Here is a 19,938-nt window from a genome sequence, read left to right as displayed (position 1 = left end):
CATGGGCTAGGGCTTTTAATCGTCGCGAGTGGGAAGAAATCCGGGAGCTCGAGCGCCAAGGCCCAAGAGTGATGGTCACTGGTAAGTCCCATCGATTAGACCCGAGATTTCCTTAGCTCCAGCGCCGCTTACTCCAAATCTTTCGCCAGATCATTGATTGCTCCAGCAATCTCGAGAGAATCACCGGCATTTTTTAAGAATTTCGGCAGGAGAGAGGGTTTTTTTTTCTCTATGGGGAGATAGGGAAGAACAGTGGAGAGCTCCAGGGGAGGGCATTGGTCCTAGAGAACAGATCTAGCGATGGGGGAGTTGGAGGCAGGGTTTGCAAAGCTCCAAGGCGAAGATTTCGAGTACTACATGCAGACTTACTCGATCATCCTGGGGAGAAACAGCAAGAAGTCGACAGTGGATGTGGATCTGGCTAGCATGGGCGGGGGCATGAACATCTCCCGGCAGCACGCACGGATTTACTACGACTTTGGCAGGAAGAGATTCGCGCTGGAGGTCCTTAGCAAGAATGGGTGCTACGTCGAGGGTGTCTTGTATCTCCGCGGCACCTCCCACGTCAAGCTCGACTCCCAGGACTTGCTCCAGATTGGCGAGAAGAAGTTCTACTTCTTGCTACCCACGAAGCAGATCTCCATCGCCAAGCCCACTCCTCCTCCGCCTCCTCTCCCGACGATGGTGGCTCCGGCTCCCATTGCTCTGGCGGCTCCCGGAGGAGGATCTAGCGGCAAGAAGCGGTCGAAGCAATCCAAGGCGGAAGATGGCTCTTCTCGAAAAGAATCGAAGAAGAGGAAATCGGCTGGAGGGGAGGCAGCGGCACTTTCAGCAGCAGCAGCGATGCAGGCAGGACTTTCGATCGCCAGTGGAAGCAGCGGTGGAAATGGCGTGTATCCTCATCCTCACTCGACGCCACCACCCTCTGGAGGTCCTGCCTATTCATCCGGTACGTAAAAACTTTTCTAGAGCAGAAGAGAGAAGTATTAGCCTTAGCGGGAAGGTTTTCTAGAGTGACTGTTGTTTGAGTGCTTTGTTCTTGTAGAAAGCTGTGAAGATTTAAGAAACCAAAGAGAACTGGGTATGAAACTTACGTTTGTGTGTGATCTCTTCCTTCTACTTTCATTCCAGTCATGGTTTTCGTCCAGTTTTTTAGAACTTGATTCTCTTTTCTTCTTTCTCTTGAGCTCTATACTAACGTCCGTCTCTTGTTGTCGATATAGATGAGAGATTGGGAGGTTTGGATTCGTCGAGCGCTTGAGCAGTAAAGATCCCTCCCTCCCTCTCTTTCTCTTCCGCTTTCTTTTCGCAGCTTAAGCATTGTTTGTTACTTATAAGAAGCTCTTTCCTCTCATTTGGCCCCAGTCCAAGCATCGTTGTCAAGGTTCTAACTTGGTGCGTGCCGTGCGCAGAGAAACCACCTCCTTACACTTCGGCCGAGGAGAGGGAGGTTGTAGCGGCCATTGGCTCCGTGCTGTCTGACCTCTGCGGCCCTGGCGAGTGGATGCCAATCGTGGAGCTGTTTAACGAGGTACTTAACTCTCTAAACCCGTTCCTTTTTCTTTCATACATGGAGATTACTAGCAGAACAAAGTTTCTCACGCGAGTTCTTCGTTGTTTTTGTTTCCGGTGAACTTGTTCTCTTGTAGCTGCATGCTCCGGAGCACTACTCAAGCATTTGCTCCCCAGCAAAGGTGTGGAAGGTTGTGGAGGTGAAGACGGAGGAAGATGGAGCAAGGCCATGGGACGGGCTGCTTGGACTCCTCCGGAGATACCCGGAGCACTTCATCATCAATATCAAGACCAAAGGGCGCCAGTCGGCAGAATATGTGTCTCTTGTGTCCTTGGTTTCGTAAAAATTCGGGGGGAAGCAAAAACTGGAATAACCACTTACCTGTAATCAGAGCTTTGCAACCAAAAGTTCATTAAAATCATTCGTTCCAACCAAATAACTTGAAAACAATAATAAATAATATAATAAATAATCATCTAGGAATATGCTTTTGATCTACGGTTGATCGATTGGCTCAGCTATTCCTAGAATGTAATGCGCTGATTCACATGTACGCCAATGGCGGAAGCGCGCTGGATCTTTGAGGGCATGAATCGTTGCCACTGCACCGTTGCGTCGTGGACGTCGCTCATCCTTGGCTACGTTGAGAGCAGTAAGGAATACCTAGCTCTAGAGATATTCCACCGCAGGAACGTTGACGGTTTCGCAGAGCTTTGTCATTTGCACGCTCAAGCTAACAAGTATGCATTTCTTTCCAACATCTACGTGTGTGTAATGTGCTCATAGCTTTCTATTCGAAGTGTGGGAGAATTGAGGAGTCTTTCGAGGGATTCTCCGGCCAACCGTTGTGTCGTGGACAAGTTTGATCCTGGGCCACGTCCTGAATGAACAAGGTCATCTATTTCTTCTCTCTCACGCAATGCGAGGGATGCGTGCCAGATGGTCAACCGTTCGTTGCGGTGCTAAGGCCTTTGGCAGCGAGACCAAAAGGCTCCGATCACAGTGACAAGGCTTTTCCACGTGTTTAGATTGGCTTGCCTGCAGCGGCTATGAGTCTGATGTATTCATCACCAGCCATAGTGGACATATATGCAAAGCTTGTCAACATGGTGGAGGCCCGTGGAGTTTTCAAAGGCATTGCCGTCGAGGTGTTGTCTTCTGGACGACAGTTATACTGGGACATTCTCAAAACGGTGAAGCCGAGGTAGCCTTGGATTTCTTCTCAAGGATGTAGTCAGATATGGAGGGTGTGTAGCAGGCGCCAAGGTTTTCTGTTGCTGCAATTCTGGCATGTGCAAGCCTGGCTACACAAGAGCTGTTCGAGCGAATTCATGGGAAGCTCATGAAGCTCGTGAAGCCGGAGAAAGGGATGGAAGTCCACTAGCTAGAAAACTTTCTGCAATAGATAATGTTAAGTTACAATAGTAAAAGAAAAACCAAGGCAACATAGTTCCAGGTCTGTATTATTAATAGAGTAGTTCCCAGCAGTTTGTCAAAATATGTAAAAAATAAGTTTTATTCTCAAATAGCCCAAGAATTAATGGCATTTGCCATATGCTTCCACTTCATTTATGAGTTACATAAATTTTTCCAGTAATAGCACTCCAATCTCATAATCCTCAACACAATCTTTTCTTCTAACAAACCTAAAGACAAAATTCATTGAAATCGTCTTAGACAGTGTAAGAAATACATGGAGTTAGGCCTATGTCAATCAATTGTGAGAATTGCTCATCCTCTGCTAACTTTCTTGAGTCAGAGTTCTCCTTTTTTGATATCTCCTACCCGGCTGTAGTGAGTTCTAGGGCTCAATGCTCCTGGCCACCATGGAATAAAAAATCTGCTGGTTGCTAGAGGACATGTCCAACTCGATACATCAGCATCTCTCTCTAATAGAATTCCACATGCCGAGCTCTCCTTCCAAGCCCCACATCCCTAGGCTACAACTTGAGCACTGTGGTGAGGCTTTTGGCGTCTACAGTGAATCCAAGGACCAGCTCCTTGCATATTCTAGAATCAGTGAGTGCTTCATCGTTGAGCGAGCTTGCAAGCATCTTACATGACAGCGTTAGGATATGTTGCATGAGCTTGTGGCAGACATTCAGCTGTGGCTGAACCATGATTCTGCTTACGTTTAGAGGACGATGGTGTCTTCCCAACACCTGTGTGCATTATGATGGCAGCAACGATTTGATCCATGACATTTTAATCACTTATGTTACAACTTTGATCTGGGCTACTGTCAAGTATAGCATGATCTGTTAAAAACCACTATTTTCTTATAGGAATGAGTAATCTGCTATCACCAGTTCTTTTTGTGATGTGAGATGAAGAGGATGGAACGATTGGGTCTAAATATCCACCATAATCAAAATGTAGCTTCTGGCTCTTTCAAAGGTATATATATACACTCTACTGGGGGTTTGAGTTAGTTATATGTGCAGTTGGTGCAACTTTTACTCAAGAGGTGAACTTATGGTTTTTCCCATTTGATTTTAACGTTTTGGTGATGGCCAGAGAATTCATGTTACTATCAACTTTTATCACTCTAAATATTGTTCTAGATCTTAGGCAATATCACTTTCGTGATGGATCTTATGCAAGTACAAAGCTACCACTGTGACTTTGTCAAAAATTGCTAGAAGGTAAAAGAGTGATTCATTCAAAGTTGTGATCTTGGATGTTGTATTAGGTGACTAGAACACAAATAGTTTTATAACACTTTAATGACAACAGAAGTAAGTGAAGATTTTTCTTGATAACCATGATTTAAAATTTATGTTCTTCAGGAGCTTAAGGTGAATTCCTAAATTTTTATAAAGCGTTGGTTACCAGAATCTGGCAATTGAACTTCTATTACTATAGGTGTACTTATACTCTTTCTTTCGGTTTTGAATGTATGCTTCATCAACTTAGTCACAAAGATGTATGAAAAGATAATTATGATTGTATAAATTGCTAAAAAACTTATTGGCGGTGAGGAGGATGCAAGAGCACTTCTGAATTTCTTCCTTTTCCCCTCTTCCTATTCGTTTCTTTACAAACTTTTGGAAAAGGACAATCCTAGGATCTTTGCTAGTAATTTCTTCCCCTCCTCTACGCAACTAGAGTGGATGTAAATGCTTAGCACTTACACTTGCAAAGTTTTTGTGACTAACTTATTTGTAGCATCAAAAGCTATAAATGACTATTCAATTACACTCTTTTAAACATGACTCTATATATTGGGCATTTATGAGTACGTCTTTGTCCTGAAGGGATCCACTGACTGTGGTATGGCCTCACATGGAAATAGAGTGTGATGAAAAATAAATCACATAGTTAAAATGTTGCTCCCTTCCAAAATTATAGCTTTTATATAAGGAACTTTTGCACAGCTATAAGTAAATCTACTTTCTTTTGACCTTTCTCCCTAGCAGGAAATGTGTCAAGTCTTGACACACAAACTCCTTCCATCTACTTCAAAGTTCAATACTATTCTTAGTTTTTTTTTCTTCAAATCTAACTACAAGCCAGCCCATGCTATGGCCATGTCCTGCATGATGGCAACTAGGGCCTACCATAGCCACTAGCACAAGGCTCTATAGCTGGGATAAGGGGCTTAGTGGGTAGCATCTTGATTGTGATCTTTCCACTCCATAGGTTCCTGGATATAGACGCTTTTTTTTATTTCTTTGATTTTATTGGAAAAAGTAAGTTTCTTTTTTTTTAATATTAAGTACTTACTAGAATATTCTTAGCATCAACTGGAATTTAACATTACATAAGAGAATCAAGAGAGAGAAAGAGCCTTGCACTACTTGTAATCAATATTTTATTCTTGGATATTACTAAAATAGGTAAGAGAGAACCATCAACACCACAAATCCCTCTTTAGTTGAATTTGCACTACCAAGATCCATCCCCATGGATTAATCTTGTGTGATCATAATCCAAGGCTTTACTTGCTCCCCTTTTTAGAGGAAGAGAGATCTGCAATAACTTCAGAAAGTATGTGTGTAATTCTCTCAGACAAGCTCTTTCCATTATCTACCATAAAACTTTGAGATAAAAATAAAGTGAAATCTTTTCCAAAGTTCTCAGGTTGATAGAAGGAATTTGGCAACCCTAGTGACCAGGTAGAACAAATCACTAGCTTTGACCTACCACCCGAAGGAGACATCTTGGTTTAAGGCATATTTCCATATCGGGGAAAGCACCTTGATATTTATTTTACTTGTAGATTTCTTTCTCACTACATAGATCATTTCAATAGTTGACAAAGGTAATAAATTTTTTGTTATTTTTAAGAGTGACATTTTACTTGCAAAATGAACAACAACAAGAACATTGTAAGCAACCTTGCCAAATGAAATGCTTGTGCTCTTAACATTTGTCCTGATATAGTCTCATAGTGCAATGAGAAGCTTTAATGTCTTCTAGGTGCTAGCATTTCTAAACAAATCACACTAGATTTTATAGAGAGAGAGTTGGACTAGCCATGGCTATAGCTTTCCCAATCTCCTTTTGTTATTAGTATGATAAAATTAGAGATTTATTTTTAGCTTCACTATTTTAAGCAAAGACCATCTGTTTATATCTTAAAGCCCATCTTTGGCATGAGACAATTCTTGCCTTGGATTCTATATTACCAATTTTATGCATTTTTGCACATATTAGGAACTACCCAAGAGAGAGACATAGATGAAACACTATTATCTTATGTGAGTAAACAACTCTTCAAGTATAAATCTCACTTTATATGGTTATATGATATAATTGATTTCATCATACAAGTAAACCGACTAAAGCTTATAATACCGATGTCTTGTAAGAACCAGCTCTGATCACTTAGATTCAATGTATTAAAAACAATCCTTAAGGTAGGAGGAACATATTAGGACAATAACTATACATTTTAAATGTTTCTTTTGTGAGGAAACTTGGTTTTTTAGACTCTAAGAAAGTTTTTATGGTTTTTGGAACATAGGATCATATTTGGGTTCAAACACCCAAAATGTTATGATGTTGAGCAAACTAGTGATTTTCAAAGATTTTTTAGTTTGAAGAATAAAGTAAGTTACTTTGTTCTTTGTGTACATTTTCTTAATATTATGTTATTCTTGGATAGAAAAAGAGTTAAGTGGCTGAGTGTATTGTGAACAAATTTACATTACAATCATATACAAAAATTATTAAAAAAAAGTAATTGAAATTACTCTAAAAAAACCTTATAATTTTTATATAAAAGTTGTTAATTAATTTTTAAACTAGTTTTGTGATGTTTACATTTATTTTCATAAAAACTTTGATCACTTTTTACCAATTTTTATACCACTGTAACATGTAACCACCTACTAGACAAAATGAACTATTTAGTTTCAAAGATATCACAGTAAGTAAAATTTATTGTTAGAAAGTATTATTTTTTATCTTTTTCCTTCTTTATGCATTTGCATTTTGTACTGGCTAAAGCATCTCGATGGTCATATTAAAGTCATGAGTGCACTTTATCATTAGCTTTGATGGATATCAGAATATAACTAGCTAAATTTTATCAAAAATTACTATATATATACATGTATATACATATGTATTGATATATTTAAAAAACATACATTTATATATGTATGTATGTATATATGTATTTGCAATAGTGTGTGGAGATGATTACTATTATTAAAAATTTGTGAAAGGATCCTATTAATTTGTAAACACTAAGTTTGGCAACCACCACTATTTAACAACCCACCATCCAACAAAATTGTTGTGGCTGTTGCTTCAAGCTAAACTACCTTTAAAGATAAAAGATAAGTAGAATGCCCTTATAACTTTTATAAACATCTTGTAATTTTGTATCTGGATCATTTGTGCATAATTGTAGAAACCAAATCTCTTTTGTCTCGAATGATTTAGTTGTACTGTTTAGTGCTAAGTAAATTTGGGCTCCTTTCTGCAATCATTAAAAGACTTGATGATTTCAAAAATAATTTTAACTCTTTTTAAAAACTTTTATGGCACTTGGTTTCCCTGAACAATTATAAGCATTAAGTCTAAAAAGTTTTTGCTAAAAGTGTGTCATGCTTTTATCAAATCAGACAATAGACTTGAGATACTCTTGAATTTACTCAATTTTAGTGTATAAAACCTATAATTTATATGTGTCAGTAAAGATTAAAATAGATGAGATTTTCTTTGTATCTTTCTGTGAAATTATTGTTTGGTTTCTATATCAAAAGTGATAACCATAAAATAACTAACCTTGATGAGGTAAATTAAGAGCCATAATGTTTTCATGCAATTTAAACCATACTATATTGTTGGAGAACCAAATTATAAACAATCACAAACAAGCTCATTTATCAACTAACAGAGGAGCTTAGGGCAATGTAAGAGAATTAGGGCCTTCACAAAATGGCCTTATCCCTAGGTGGCAGCCAAAAAAATATTATTTCTTATCTTAAGCTTAAGATTTCTTTACAATTTCTTTTATTCATTCATTCATTCATTATATATTTTAGTCTTGTGGTGCCTTCAAAGAATCATACAGCCAAAAGATTTAATTGCTTTCAAAGTTAAGTGAGGAGTGGAGGTATATGCTTATGGTGTATTAGTAGGCATAAAATGAAAATTAAAAAGACTAAAGTGAGTGAATATATATATAAATGTAAGCGTTCAAAACTTATTTTTTATTCTATTTAATTTTGTGTTAATATTTAAGACTTACTAGAATTATATACTTTCATATATATGATCTTAATTAATTAAAAAAAAATTCAAAGAAGTCTCCTTTTAATTAAGTTTTGATGTGGCCTTGGTTTTTGTCAATATGCCTTGAATCCTTAAGCTTGGATTCTCAAGGCTATAGGCAAATCTAAAACCAAGCAAACAAATGTAATAATTTGAAATCTCTGTAGCATGACAGTTTATAATAAATATCTCTTATTTCATATTTTTCAAATATCAATTATTTTATAGAATGTTTAGGTTTTTATGAGAAAATGATAATCACTGCCTCATGACTTTAATCTTATATAGCATGCAATCTAAGTTTGGCTAGGCATTTAATAAGAAAGATATCACATAGCTCATTGACATTATAAATTGTGGTTGACTCCCTAGTATTGTTAAGCACTCTCATTTTCTTATTATTATACTAGAACACTTGCTTAAAATTTTCTGTATAACAGAAAAAATTTCATTTATTAATTTATTTCTATGAGGTCCAAGTATACAACTATGATACCATGTATTAATATTAGAATTTTGATAGCTAACGAATTGGTTTTAATCTAGACGATTCGCTCCTATATATAAGCTAGGGTTTTTGGGCTAATTAATATACACATTTCTATATTCCATTTCCATATTCCATACACTTACATCAATGTAAATGAAAAGTAGTTTTAATTGCCCTTAAGGAGTATTTAGATTTAGAATTTTGGTTTAGATATAATATTTATATCATTTAGATCTTCCTTTCTTTATAACTTTTTCAATTTATTTTCTTTTGCTTTTTCTTTTTCATTCATTTTCATAGTAAAGTAGTAGCCTCTTCCTATTTTGACTTTAGAGTAACAATTGGTGCAATTGCTCAATGCTATGCAGTTGTTGTTGAATAATTAGACTCAATTGATAATGGCATTCATGGCGCATAGTACAACTCCTTTTACTTTTGTTACCAATCTTTGCATTTGGCCAAAAGTTTTCCGTAGGAATCATGGGGATGATATATATTATTGGTTTGATCATTTTATAGTGATTAACACATATCATTCTTGGGAAGATACTCAGTGTTTATGTGAGTTTCCCATATGTCTCAAAGGGACGGCACTACATTAGTACAATGGTTTGAATGCAACCACTTATATAGATTCAAGCGTTTTCCTAGATGTCTTCAAATATGCATTTAGACATATTAATGATTATAATAATGCCTTCCAACAATTACATCATTTTTATCAAAGGTCATATAAGTCAGTGATGCAATTTAGTGTTTGTTTCTAGTGCCTTTTACTTTGTGTAGAGCCATATATATTATAGCAAACTAAGTTGGGAATATTGTGGCCAATACTTCATAAAAAATTATAAGACCTGTGAATGTATTTGTTCCAACTACCTTTGATGATGCTCTTTTCTTGACATAATATTATGAGACATTGCCTCTTCCACTTCTTGTTACACGTCTTTTAGCTCTACTTTCTATAAGAGGTGGTTCTACTTCCAATGGAGGTTAATGTTGTTGTTGCCTAAGTTCAAGGACAAGGGTGAGAACGTGGTCATGGTCGTGATATCCATTGTTGGACATGTGATGAAGTTGGTCACATTTATTAACATTGTCAATGTTTTCCAAATTGACAACCTCTATTTCCTAAATGGAAACTTTGGCATCAACAATGTCCTTTTATAGTGGACACTGAGATGCTTTTAGTTTATATGAATAGTTCATAGTTATGACCAATTCATAAGGTATTGAATTGGTTGTGAGAAGTTAGTTTAAAATTGAAGCAATCAAAGTGTATGTTTGGGTCCAAGGACACTACTTTCTTGAGTACTATATTTCTTATAAAGGTTTGCAAGTTGATCCTGACAAATTTATGGTTGTTCTCAAGTTCCTTATTCCAAAGTGTGTGAACAATTTACAATGCTTTTTAGGCAATATGCAATATCTTAGTCATTTTTTTAATCATTTTTTTAATCATACTGCACCATTGCAAACATTATTGAAATTATCAATATCATCTTTCATATAGTCTGTAAACTATGAGTATGTGTTTATGGATTTTAAAGTGTTATTGATAACTCCTCCATATATTAACTACACTCAATCTTTCATTTTGAGTGTGGATGTTTTTTATATCAATCTTGGAGGTGTGTTGATGCAAGAAAGCTTGAATATGCTTGATTAGCACCATTCTATTGCATATATCAGATGTAAATTACAATCAACAAAGGTAAACTATTCTACAATAACGAATGAATGTTTAGTAGCAGTTTGGGGTTTTGAGAAACTTCATGCATATCTACATGGTTCTCAAATATTACTAAAAGGTGATCATGATGTAGTGACTTCATTATTAAAGTGGAAGAACTTACTTAGTTATATTATTCGATGGGCTTTAAAGCTTCAAATATATGATTTCGATATTGTTCATCACTTGAAGAGTTTTATACTGATGCTAATCGAGCTCTTCCTCATTTTTTCGAGCTCTTCTTCCTTCATTGCTCTTTTCTTATATTTCTAACAAGTATGTTATTCTAGCATCTATAATTTTTTACATGAGGATTCTATGCCGTCGATGATTGTTATACTTGAAGTTCAGTGTTCACAAGGTGTGGAGCAAGATTTACTTGCTCTTGACGAGGTTCATAAGGCTCAAAAGGTTGAGTCGTGGATCCGAAGAGTTTGTGATGGGTTTAAGAATCTTGCATCATTTGCTGATAACTTGTCATTTTGGCATTTCATTCTCAATATCATATTGAAAACAATTTTCTTTATTTTGTAGGGACAGATTCTAATGATCATTTAATGGCTAGTGCTGCCTTCAATCTTTATTCCATATTTTCTCCATACCTACTCTAATTCTTTTATTTTAGGCAAGTATATAGAATATTATCATGTGACCGAAAATTTACATAGGTCTTTTTATTGGTTGGAGAAGGAATATAATATTATCCAGTATATGTGTAGTTACGTTTGGTGCCAAGCTTGTAATATTCCCCCTTGTGCTATGGAAAGACAGCTGGAGTCTATTACAATTTCTCGTTCATTTGAGTTGGTGGCATTTAATCTGATAAAGCATTTTTTATAATCAATTATTAGTAATAAGGATGTCATTATTACTTCTGATTACTTGACTCGTTGGGTGGAAGTTGATGCTCTTGCTAGTGTGTTTGCAACTGATGTTAGATACTTCTTCTTCAATTGAGTGTTATTCCAGCATTCCTATTTAGAGTGAATTTTTTCAGATAATAGTCCCATATTTATGGTTGAGGCATTTCATGTTTAATATCTCGATTGGGGACATACCACACTTTTAGGAGTGTTTATCATCCATAGTCAAATAGTTTGGTGGAATGGCTTGTTTGGACTTTCAAAGGGATAATTATGAAGTACATGAATTTGCAACATTCAAATTGAGATAGTTATTTGCCATCTCTTCAATATACATATGTCACAGGGTATAGAATTTTATTGATGCTTCAGTATATAAACTCTTATATGGTTATGATTCGATACTACCAATGGAGTTGAGTTTACCTTCATGATTACCATAAGTTATCGATGCTAGATTTTGGGATTGATATTTGACAAATATTTTTCCACTGGTCTAAGTAAAGTTTGATAAATACTTAGGTTGTATATAAGTGGAACAACAACAATGCTACAACTTTTATTATTGTCCACTTGCAAAGTATAAAATGGATGACTTGGTGTTACTCTTTTTTCCCAATCTTATGGTATATGGTTTGTCTAAAAGGCTTCTTGTTTAGTGGAAAGGACTCTATCGAGTCTTATGCAAGTTTGGACCACAAATTTATGAGGTTTAGTATAATATTCAATAAGCCAATCCTCTAGAAATTGTGTATGTGTACTAGTTGAAACACTTTGTATAAAGGGATAAGAAAAATTGGCACCACCTACAAATCTACTGATACCTCCTCTTAATGTTTCTCTAGATCCCAGCCCGTCTACGAAAGAACCCTAATATAGCACATTCTATCTCCCTCCCCATAAGTTAATTGGAGAAAGGGTAATTGTTTGATGAGAGAGCCCTTAGTAGCTATTTTATCCCTATTTATCCTTTAAAGTTTTAAGGATCCATAGTAACATTATATTCAAATTTCATCCCATGATCACATATGCTACATTTGACTATCTTTCATCATTTCGAGATGAAGGGATGATGAGATGTCTAAATGTACAATTACAATGCCATATATTAATATTAGTGTAGTGGGACTTTGATAAGTATCAGATTAGTTTTAATCTAGACTACTCACTCTTATAAGGTAGCTTATAGATCTCCTATAAGCTAGGGTTTTGGGCTAATTAATATGCACATATCTATATTCCATTCCTATATTCCATGCACTTATATTTCTATAAATTAATATATTTTCTTAATTATAAATATTAATGGTAATTTTTTTCTAATTGAAGAAATTATTAATCTAAATATATTATAATAAATTATATGCCAAAATCCACTTAAAGTTTTATATTCTTTTATATAATTATAAGTAGTAACTATTCCAGAAAATATATTGAGAGCACTAAGCAAGCTTTCAATAAAACTAATATTTTGTTAAAAAAGTATTTGTTATTATAAAAATTTAAGGAGAATATTTATAAGTGTTATATATATATATATATATATGTGTGTGTGTGTGTGTGTGTGTGTGTGTGTGTGTGTGTGTGTGTCACAATTGATTTTATTTTTCAAATACTATTTCTCTTATATTTGTTTTGTGTTTTATAAAATAGTGGAGTCTCTAGGAAATTGAATGAGAGAGTTATATTTTATAATTGTAAACATTAAGATCCAAATTGAGTACTGCATCAAAATCTTAAAATATAGAATCCTTATACTTTTTTCTTGAATGCTTGAACTATGCTTCATTTTCAGCATTAAAATAATCAGGTTTAAAGTTAAGTTTTATCATTTTACTTTTTTTTCATTCAATACTGATATATATTGAATGTTTACCTATACAAATTAGTACAATAGTTTATTAGTTGAAGAACTTAGAAGCTAATAAACATTTTCTATATAGTTAGTCATGTTTACTATCATAAATTGTTAATTAATATAAATCTGTATTTTAATATTAATTGACCATACTGATTTTTAGTCTAAATCAATGTTGAATCAATTTATTTTCAAATAAATAGAATTTTTATAAATAAAATTTTCTTTTAGCAATATGTAAAAATATTAAATGAAATATTAAAAGGAATTAACAATAAGTATTATAAATTTTATAAATACTAATTTATGCTATTACATATGTGTTTTGGATTATCTGACAGATGGTTCAGTTTATATTAAGACATCTCCTTAAGTAAAATATAATCATTTTGTATTAATTAAGAAGGTTCCGTTTTATTTTTGATGGGCTAAAAGAAATTAACAGTGGGTGTTACATATAGTCATAATACTTGAATTTACTTTGGTTCTCAATTTTATACAGGGAAATACTCATAATCTATATTATTATTAATCATGACTTATTGAGTAGCTTTCCATCCCAAATCTTGAATTTCTTCTTATTGCCAATTCTCATGAAAAACCGTTAATAAATTACGAATTTCTCTCCAAAATAGAATAGAATAGAATAGATGTTTATGGTCCATCCACAAAATCTTGTCAGAATGCTGCCATTAAACAAAGAAGATCAAATTAAACGGTTGACCACAAAAATTTTCCTTTGTTTTCTGTTTGGTGAGTGCGGGTGTGCCACCACTGTTCCTCGTCGCAGGGACAGCGGAGAAGTCAAACTTGTGCCAGTGTACGTCCCATCTGCGAATTTTCTACCCCTTTCATGAGTATTGTGTAGCCATCCATCACGCCAGCTATTTCCGCTCTGTCCACTTTGCTTTTCCCATTTTTTCTATTCTCCAAAAGCCCTGCCTTTGCTTTGTTTTCTTGTGTTCGTGATGGCGAGATTCCGCACCACACCACCGGTCAAACACCAAATAAAAGAAGCGAATATCCGCCGCCCACCATCACCGCCACCGCCGAATCCTCCCGTTGACCCGTTTCAAGGTGGAGAGAATCTTTTGCTTTCTTTTCTGCTGCGCTTGTCTCCTCTCGCGCCGATCCGATCATCACGAATCTCATCGGGCCTCTCGTCTCACACTCCATCCATCCTTTCTTTTTTGTTTTCTCGCCCCCAAATCCCTCCAAAACGTACAGATCAGCGCTGCAAAACGGATGGACGAAGCGCGGAAGAAGAAAACGCAAAGATTCCACCACTTCTTCTCTCTCGTTACGCCGGCGGCGGAGGAGGCGGAGGAGCAACCGCGATGGATGATCCCTGGTTGTGATTGTGCTCGCCCTCGTACGTGACAATAAGCATCGAGGGATCTTCCAGGCATCTCTCGACGTGCTTGCGAGCCGGGCAGCCGCGCATGCTGCTACACTTGTAGTAGCCCCTGAAAAACACAAAGAGTCAGCGCTGGTCAACATAAGTGAACTCTAGCCAACATTTAGTCAACTCTAGTAAACGAACTGTTAGCTCCAGTCAACGGCTAGTTCTTACCTCGGATGTGGCGACCCCTTGATCGGCTTCTGCCCGTACTTCCTCCACGAGTAATCGTCGGGCGGGATCTCCGCCATCTTGTTGCTGATCGCTGGCACCTTGATCGTCCTCTTCAATCGCAGCTTCCTGGAATTCCAAGAACAGGCTAAGCTATGGATCGATCGATCGAGCAAAGTGAAGAACACTGACCTTCTCTTGGAGCAGTGGCACTTGAGAGACGCGTGATCCTCCGGCTTGCCACTGCATTTCCTCTTGTTGGTGGCGGAAGATCCTCCTCCTCCTCCACCGCCAGGATTCCTGGGCCAGATCGGTGGGAGTGGCGGGCGAGCGTCGCCACTCCCGACGCTCACGCAATCCATGCTGAAAGTGGCGGCCGATCGCGTCGTGGAGAGCGAGGTGTTAGACAGCGGGGCCGTGGAGCTCGTCGAGACGTTGGTGTGGGACGAGACGCCCGCGGCGGCGGCGGCAGCGATGAGCTTCGATCTGGGCAGGAAATCGTACGAAGAGTCCCTGGAAGCGGAAGCGCCGTGGCGGAGATCCGGCGGCGCCGCCCGCGGCGGGCAGTGGGGCGCCTCCGCGAATGCCTGGAGGGAGCTCGAGCTTCCAGCGCCGCCGACTGGGCCGCGGCGGAATCGAGCGTGGCCTGTTCTACTGAGGAGAGAGACGACCTTGCGGAAGCTGGAGATGGCCTCGAGCGCCGCGGTGCTACACGCGGGATCGTCGTCGTGGTGGTGCCGCTGGCTGTGGAGGTGGAGATCGAGCGCCGTGGAGGAGGAGGAGGGACCGGCGGCGCGCTGGGAGAGCATCTGGATGAGGCGCTGCGCGTTGTCGAGCCCCGTCTTGGCGACCTCCGACACGGCCTCGTAGCAATCCATCGCGGCCTTGGAGCGATCGGGCTCGTAGGAGATGAAATTTGTGAGGACCTCTGTCATGGCTAGAAGATCTGGCAAGAACTCTAGAGACTAGAAAGAAATTTGAGAAGAGCAGGGGATTTCTACCAAGATTGCAAGCACGAGCTCAAGAACACGGGAGAGAAGAGGAGAAAGATGGGATTGGAAGGTCAGCGAGCGATCAGAGCGAGAAAGATGGAGGGGTCAACGACGCAGCGCGCTTGTCGCCGTGGAAACGAAGAGTTTTCTTGGCTGTTCACCCTCGTTGCCTTCGTCGTGTTTGCCAAGGTCAGTCACGGCAGCCACACGCACACACGCACGCACGGCTCCCTCTTCTCGGTTGGGCGAGCATTAGATCGACGAGGAAGCGAGAAATAGAGGAAAGGGGCCTCCAAGGGCGAGGAAAACGATGATCCAGGACGAACTCACCAATGCTTGGAGTGACAGTGGATTGATCGATCGATGGCGCTCAGGTGTGATAAGCTTCCAAGGGGAAAATGGTCGATTCGCCCTACCCAAAACAGCGCTCACTCTGTTTAATCGATCGTGGACTTTAGAAAGTCAAAGTTTCTTTAAGGCACCTAATAAAAAACTAAGGGCTTAACCCTAAACCCTTTAGGTTTTCTTATAAGAATTCAAAATACTGAGAAATATCTGCGAGATTCAATCTTATTCATAAAGCACCATAATTAAAAGTACTTCCAAAATTATGAAAAAGATAAGTATGATTATGATTCGTTAATCCATATGGTCTATATCATAAAGCCGCATAGAAAACTGAACTAAATTATCAATCACACCAGAAAAATAAGAAGTACTAATACTAACTATTTCTTGCTCTTTCTTAGTAATAATCTTAATGATCCTAAGTTTTCTGTTAAATATTACAAACTAAAGTTGTTAAGAATCTAATTTTTGAAATTAGATGTTGAATTAGCTTTGGGCAAGTTTCTAAAAGATAAAATGGAGAGCTATGCCATAAGTATAAAAGGAATGCAGATCAAAGTGGATATGCGAAGACATTGTTGCTCATCAAGTGCTCTTTTTCTCCAAAGAGAAATCTAGTGTAACTAAAGATATTTTTTTAAGAATTAAAAAATTGTGCCCATGTGCAAATATGGACTATCCACTATAATGGTAATGGGTGCTACTGCTTGCAATATAAAATCTTTTTTCTTCTTTTTGAAGACGTATCATGTTATTAAAAGCATTATATTACCTTTGTAGAAGTGGTTTATAGTTTCATTTATATTGCATTTTACTGATCTTTTGTTAATATCTTGAGAATGTAGTGCATGAGACACATTTAGTATGGTTGAGCAAGATTTTAGAGGATCTCATTGTTAGGGTTTCAATAGAGTTTACTTGATTTTTAAAGAATATTTCCCAAAGCTTCAACATTTAGAAAAGATTTATTTTTAGCCAATCCTCATAATTTTTTGTTTTCTTCGGCTTTAGAATGATTCTTAAGGGAATTTCTGTAGATCTTTACTTTCTAATGATGTAACAAGTAGTAAAAAGGTTTCAAGGATATTAAAGAGCTCAACTATGCCATTTGTCACACTATTTATAAATTCGTGAGTTTTCTCATTTCTTGGCCAAGAACAATCATTTTCTCCTCTTTGTGGCTTGGTTGTTGATTGATTTATGCACTAGAGTTAAATGGGTTAACACTTCATTTTAGCATCAAGAATTTTTTATTTTTGTTCCTAAAATGTTGCATACAAATGAGTTTTTCTTCTACTATGCATGCAACAATCACTTTACGAGCTTGGCATAAACTAAATTTTCAACTATTTTGATCTTTTTTTATTTCTCTGGATAGATTTACTCACAAGCTTTTTTAAGAATTCTTGTGTGATTTGGCCTGAAATTGAAAAGTTCACAACATTTTTCTCTTGCACTCTTTTATTTAGAGTGTAAGAGAAGTTTTGCATAAATTTGCAAAAGAAGATCTTTCTTTATATGGATGGATAGATTTTGGCAAGAGTATTTTAGTGAGACTAAGTACATAATTTTTACTGTTGGTAGCTGTAAGATCTTTACAATTTTCCATCTAAGTATGTGTTTGCCAATATTATAAGGTTTTTAAGCGCGTTCTAACAAGATTTTTAAGTTTACATTTTTTACAAGATTGTAGCTTTCTAGAGAGTTTAGTTTCATAATTTTTAGAGTTGTCTTGAGTCTACAAAGTAAGTAAAAGGGGCTCACTTGAGTGCGATCTCTCTTCTCCACATGAACCACATCTTGCTGAGGTATCTCGGCCAGACGATCGCACTGGCGAGATCATCACCGACGGCCTAATGGAACACGATGGCTCCTCGTACACGGTCTTGCTCAGCCGCGTCTGCAAAGCTGAAGCAGCAGCTGGAGCAATGCCCGGCGCTTGCGTCCAAGAAAGCTCTCCTTCGCGCAGCCGCTGTGTGGTTTATCAGCCAATCGCTAGCAAGAGTGGTAACACTCGCGCCGCGGAGCTTGCCAAGCCTCTCAAGAACTTCTGCCGCGGAGCTTCATTGACGTGACCAGGCCACGCACGAGTATGCGCGCTAGCTAGAGAAGGTGGAGAAATTCAGTGGCACGAATTTCTTCACATGGGCGACAAGAATCAGGCTGATCCTCTCTGCGAAACGAGCGTGGAACATCGTTGATGGGACTGAGCCTCGTCCCGCTGAGCAGACGCTACAATCAGATTGGGTTTTTCGCAATCAGCAAGCCATCACCGTCATTGGCTTGGGATTGAGCGATGAATTCTTGCCGCTGATTGATCTCACCAAGACCGCTGCTGCAATCTGGACGTCGCGTCGCACGATCTTCGTGGCCCAAGCCGCAAATTCTTCCATGTTGCTGAATCAACAATTCTTGGCGCTTCAGGGTGAAATCATTGCTGTGTACGGGGGACGGATTCGAGGGCTAATGGCTGAATTGACTGGTGCTGGGTCTCCTGTCACGGACGATCACGCCAGGGCGTCGCTGCTTGCAACCGTCACGCTGCGTTTAGAACTTTGATCAAGTCGTGGGTGCCCTAACGCAAGATGACGGGGAAGAAAGAATCAGCCAAATCTTTCTTGCTTTATGCTGGCGATGCGGGAGGATCATCCTCGTCCTCTCAAGCTCAGCCGAACGACACTGGTTTTCGTGGCATTTGTCACTATTGGACACTTGGCGAGGGATTGCCGCAGCAGCCACGAGCCCTTGCTCGGACCAGAGCTGTGGTTGGATTCTGGAGCGTTATTCCATATGACGCCAATGGCTTCCTTGTTTTTTTGACTACCAAGAACCGTGTGAGAGTGATGCCGTGGGACTCGGTGACTCCTCTCCTCACGACGTACTAGGCAAAGGAACAATCAGGGTTCAGCTCTCTTCTGGAGAATCCGGGAGATCTATCCTGTGTCTGATGTTCCGGGACTTACACACACGCTGCTGTCGATTGGAACTGCTGCTCGAGGAGGCTTCGATACTTTGTTCACAGCAAAGGCCCAGCAAAGGGAGCGTTCGTGCTGGATGCCAAGACTGGAGACAAAGTCGCTTTTGGAGTTCCAGTTGATACGCTCTACCGCCTGGATGCTCACGTCTGTGGCGCTGATGGCTCGGGCTCCACCGACACTTGCAACCTGGCACCAGCGCCTTGGTCACGTGAACGAGCATGTTCCTGTGGCGCCTGGGCGCGCTGCCCTTCTGCGAAGCTTGTGTTGGTGGAAAACATCACTCTCGAGCAACTTCTGTTCTTGAGTTGGTACACTCGGACGTTTGTTCGATTATGGTTGAATCTTTGGGAGGCAATTAGAGGTAGAGATGATGTGGCAGTAGTTATGCCCACGTGGCAGTAGCTTTATGTATATGTACACAATCATATACAGATATATATATACAGTTCTTCCTCCTGGTGTGCGCCTCTCCGCTTCCGCTACCAACATTACGTAGTCATTACACGCGGTACCTGATCGTGTACCTGCACAAGTCAGAGGTGTTCTCCTGCTTCTGCCAATACAAGGCTTTGGTAGAAAATCTACACGGCTGTTTAGTTCGTGTGCTCCACTGCGATCGTGGAGGAGAATTCGTCTCTGGAGAATTCAAGACGTTTTGTGCTGAAGCTGGGATCCAGCGCCAGTTTTCTGTCCCTGATGCACATGCCCAGAATGGTGCTGCCGAGAGGGTGAATCGCACCATCAGCTGCTTCATGCGGGAATGCCAGCTGCTTTCTGGGGTGAGGCAGTTAACACGGCTGTTTATGTTCGAAACCGGTTGCTGACACTTGCCCTGCCTGGGAAGACCACTCCTTATGAGCTTTGG

General features: G+C 38.8%; 2 protein-coding genes across 2 annotated transcripts; one reads left to right on the top strand and one right to left on the bottom strand.

Annotated features, from left to right (window-relative positions):
- Positions 1-17: 17 nt before the first annotated feature.
- On the top strand, positions 18-1,949 carry LOC9653548 (transcriptional activator FHA1). The gene is made up of 4 exons (XM_024683508.1): positions 18-81; positions 150-949; positions 1,413-1,531; positions 1,650-1,949. The coding sequence occupies exons 2-4, from the start codon at positions 301-303 to the stop codon at positions 1,854-1,856; spliced, it is 975 nt and encodes a 324-aa protein (XP_024539276.1). The 5' UTR covers positions 18-81; positions 150-300; the 3' UTR covers positions 1,857-1,949.
- An 11,906-nt stretch (positions 1,950-13,855) lies between these two features.
- On the bottom strand, positions 13,856-16,181 carry LOC9653547 (WRKY transcription factor WRKY51). Its single transcript, XM_002978378.2, has 3 exons — positions 14,948-16,181; positions 14,759-14,884; positions 13,856-14,651 (listed from the first exon to the last, which is right to left on the bottom strand). The coding sequence occupies exons 1-3, from the start codon at positions 15,688-15,690 to the stop codon at positions 14,486-14,488; spliced, it is 1,035 nt and encodes a 344-aa protein (XP_002978424.2). The 5' UTR covers positions 15,691-16,181; the 3' UTR covers positions 13,856-14,485.
- Between the last annotated feature and the right edge of the window lie 3,757 nt (positions 16,182-19,938).

Source organism: Selaginella moellendorffii, unplaced genomic scaffold (genome assembly GCF_000143415.4).
Source record: "Selaginella moellendorffii unplaced genomic scaffold, v1.0 SELMOscaffold_37, whole genome shotgun sequence".
NCBI lineage: Eukaryota > Viridiplantae > Streptophyta > Lycopodiopsida > Selaginellales > Selaginellaceae > Selaginella > Selaginella moellendorffii.
The sequence above is the reverse complement of the archived record's forward strand: the minus strand, read 5'-3'. Positions and strand labels throughout refer to the sequence as shown.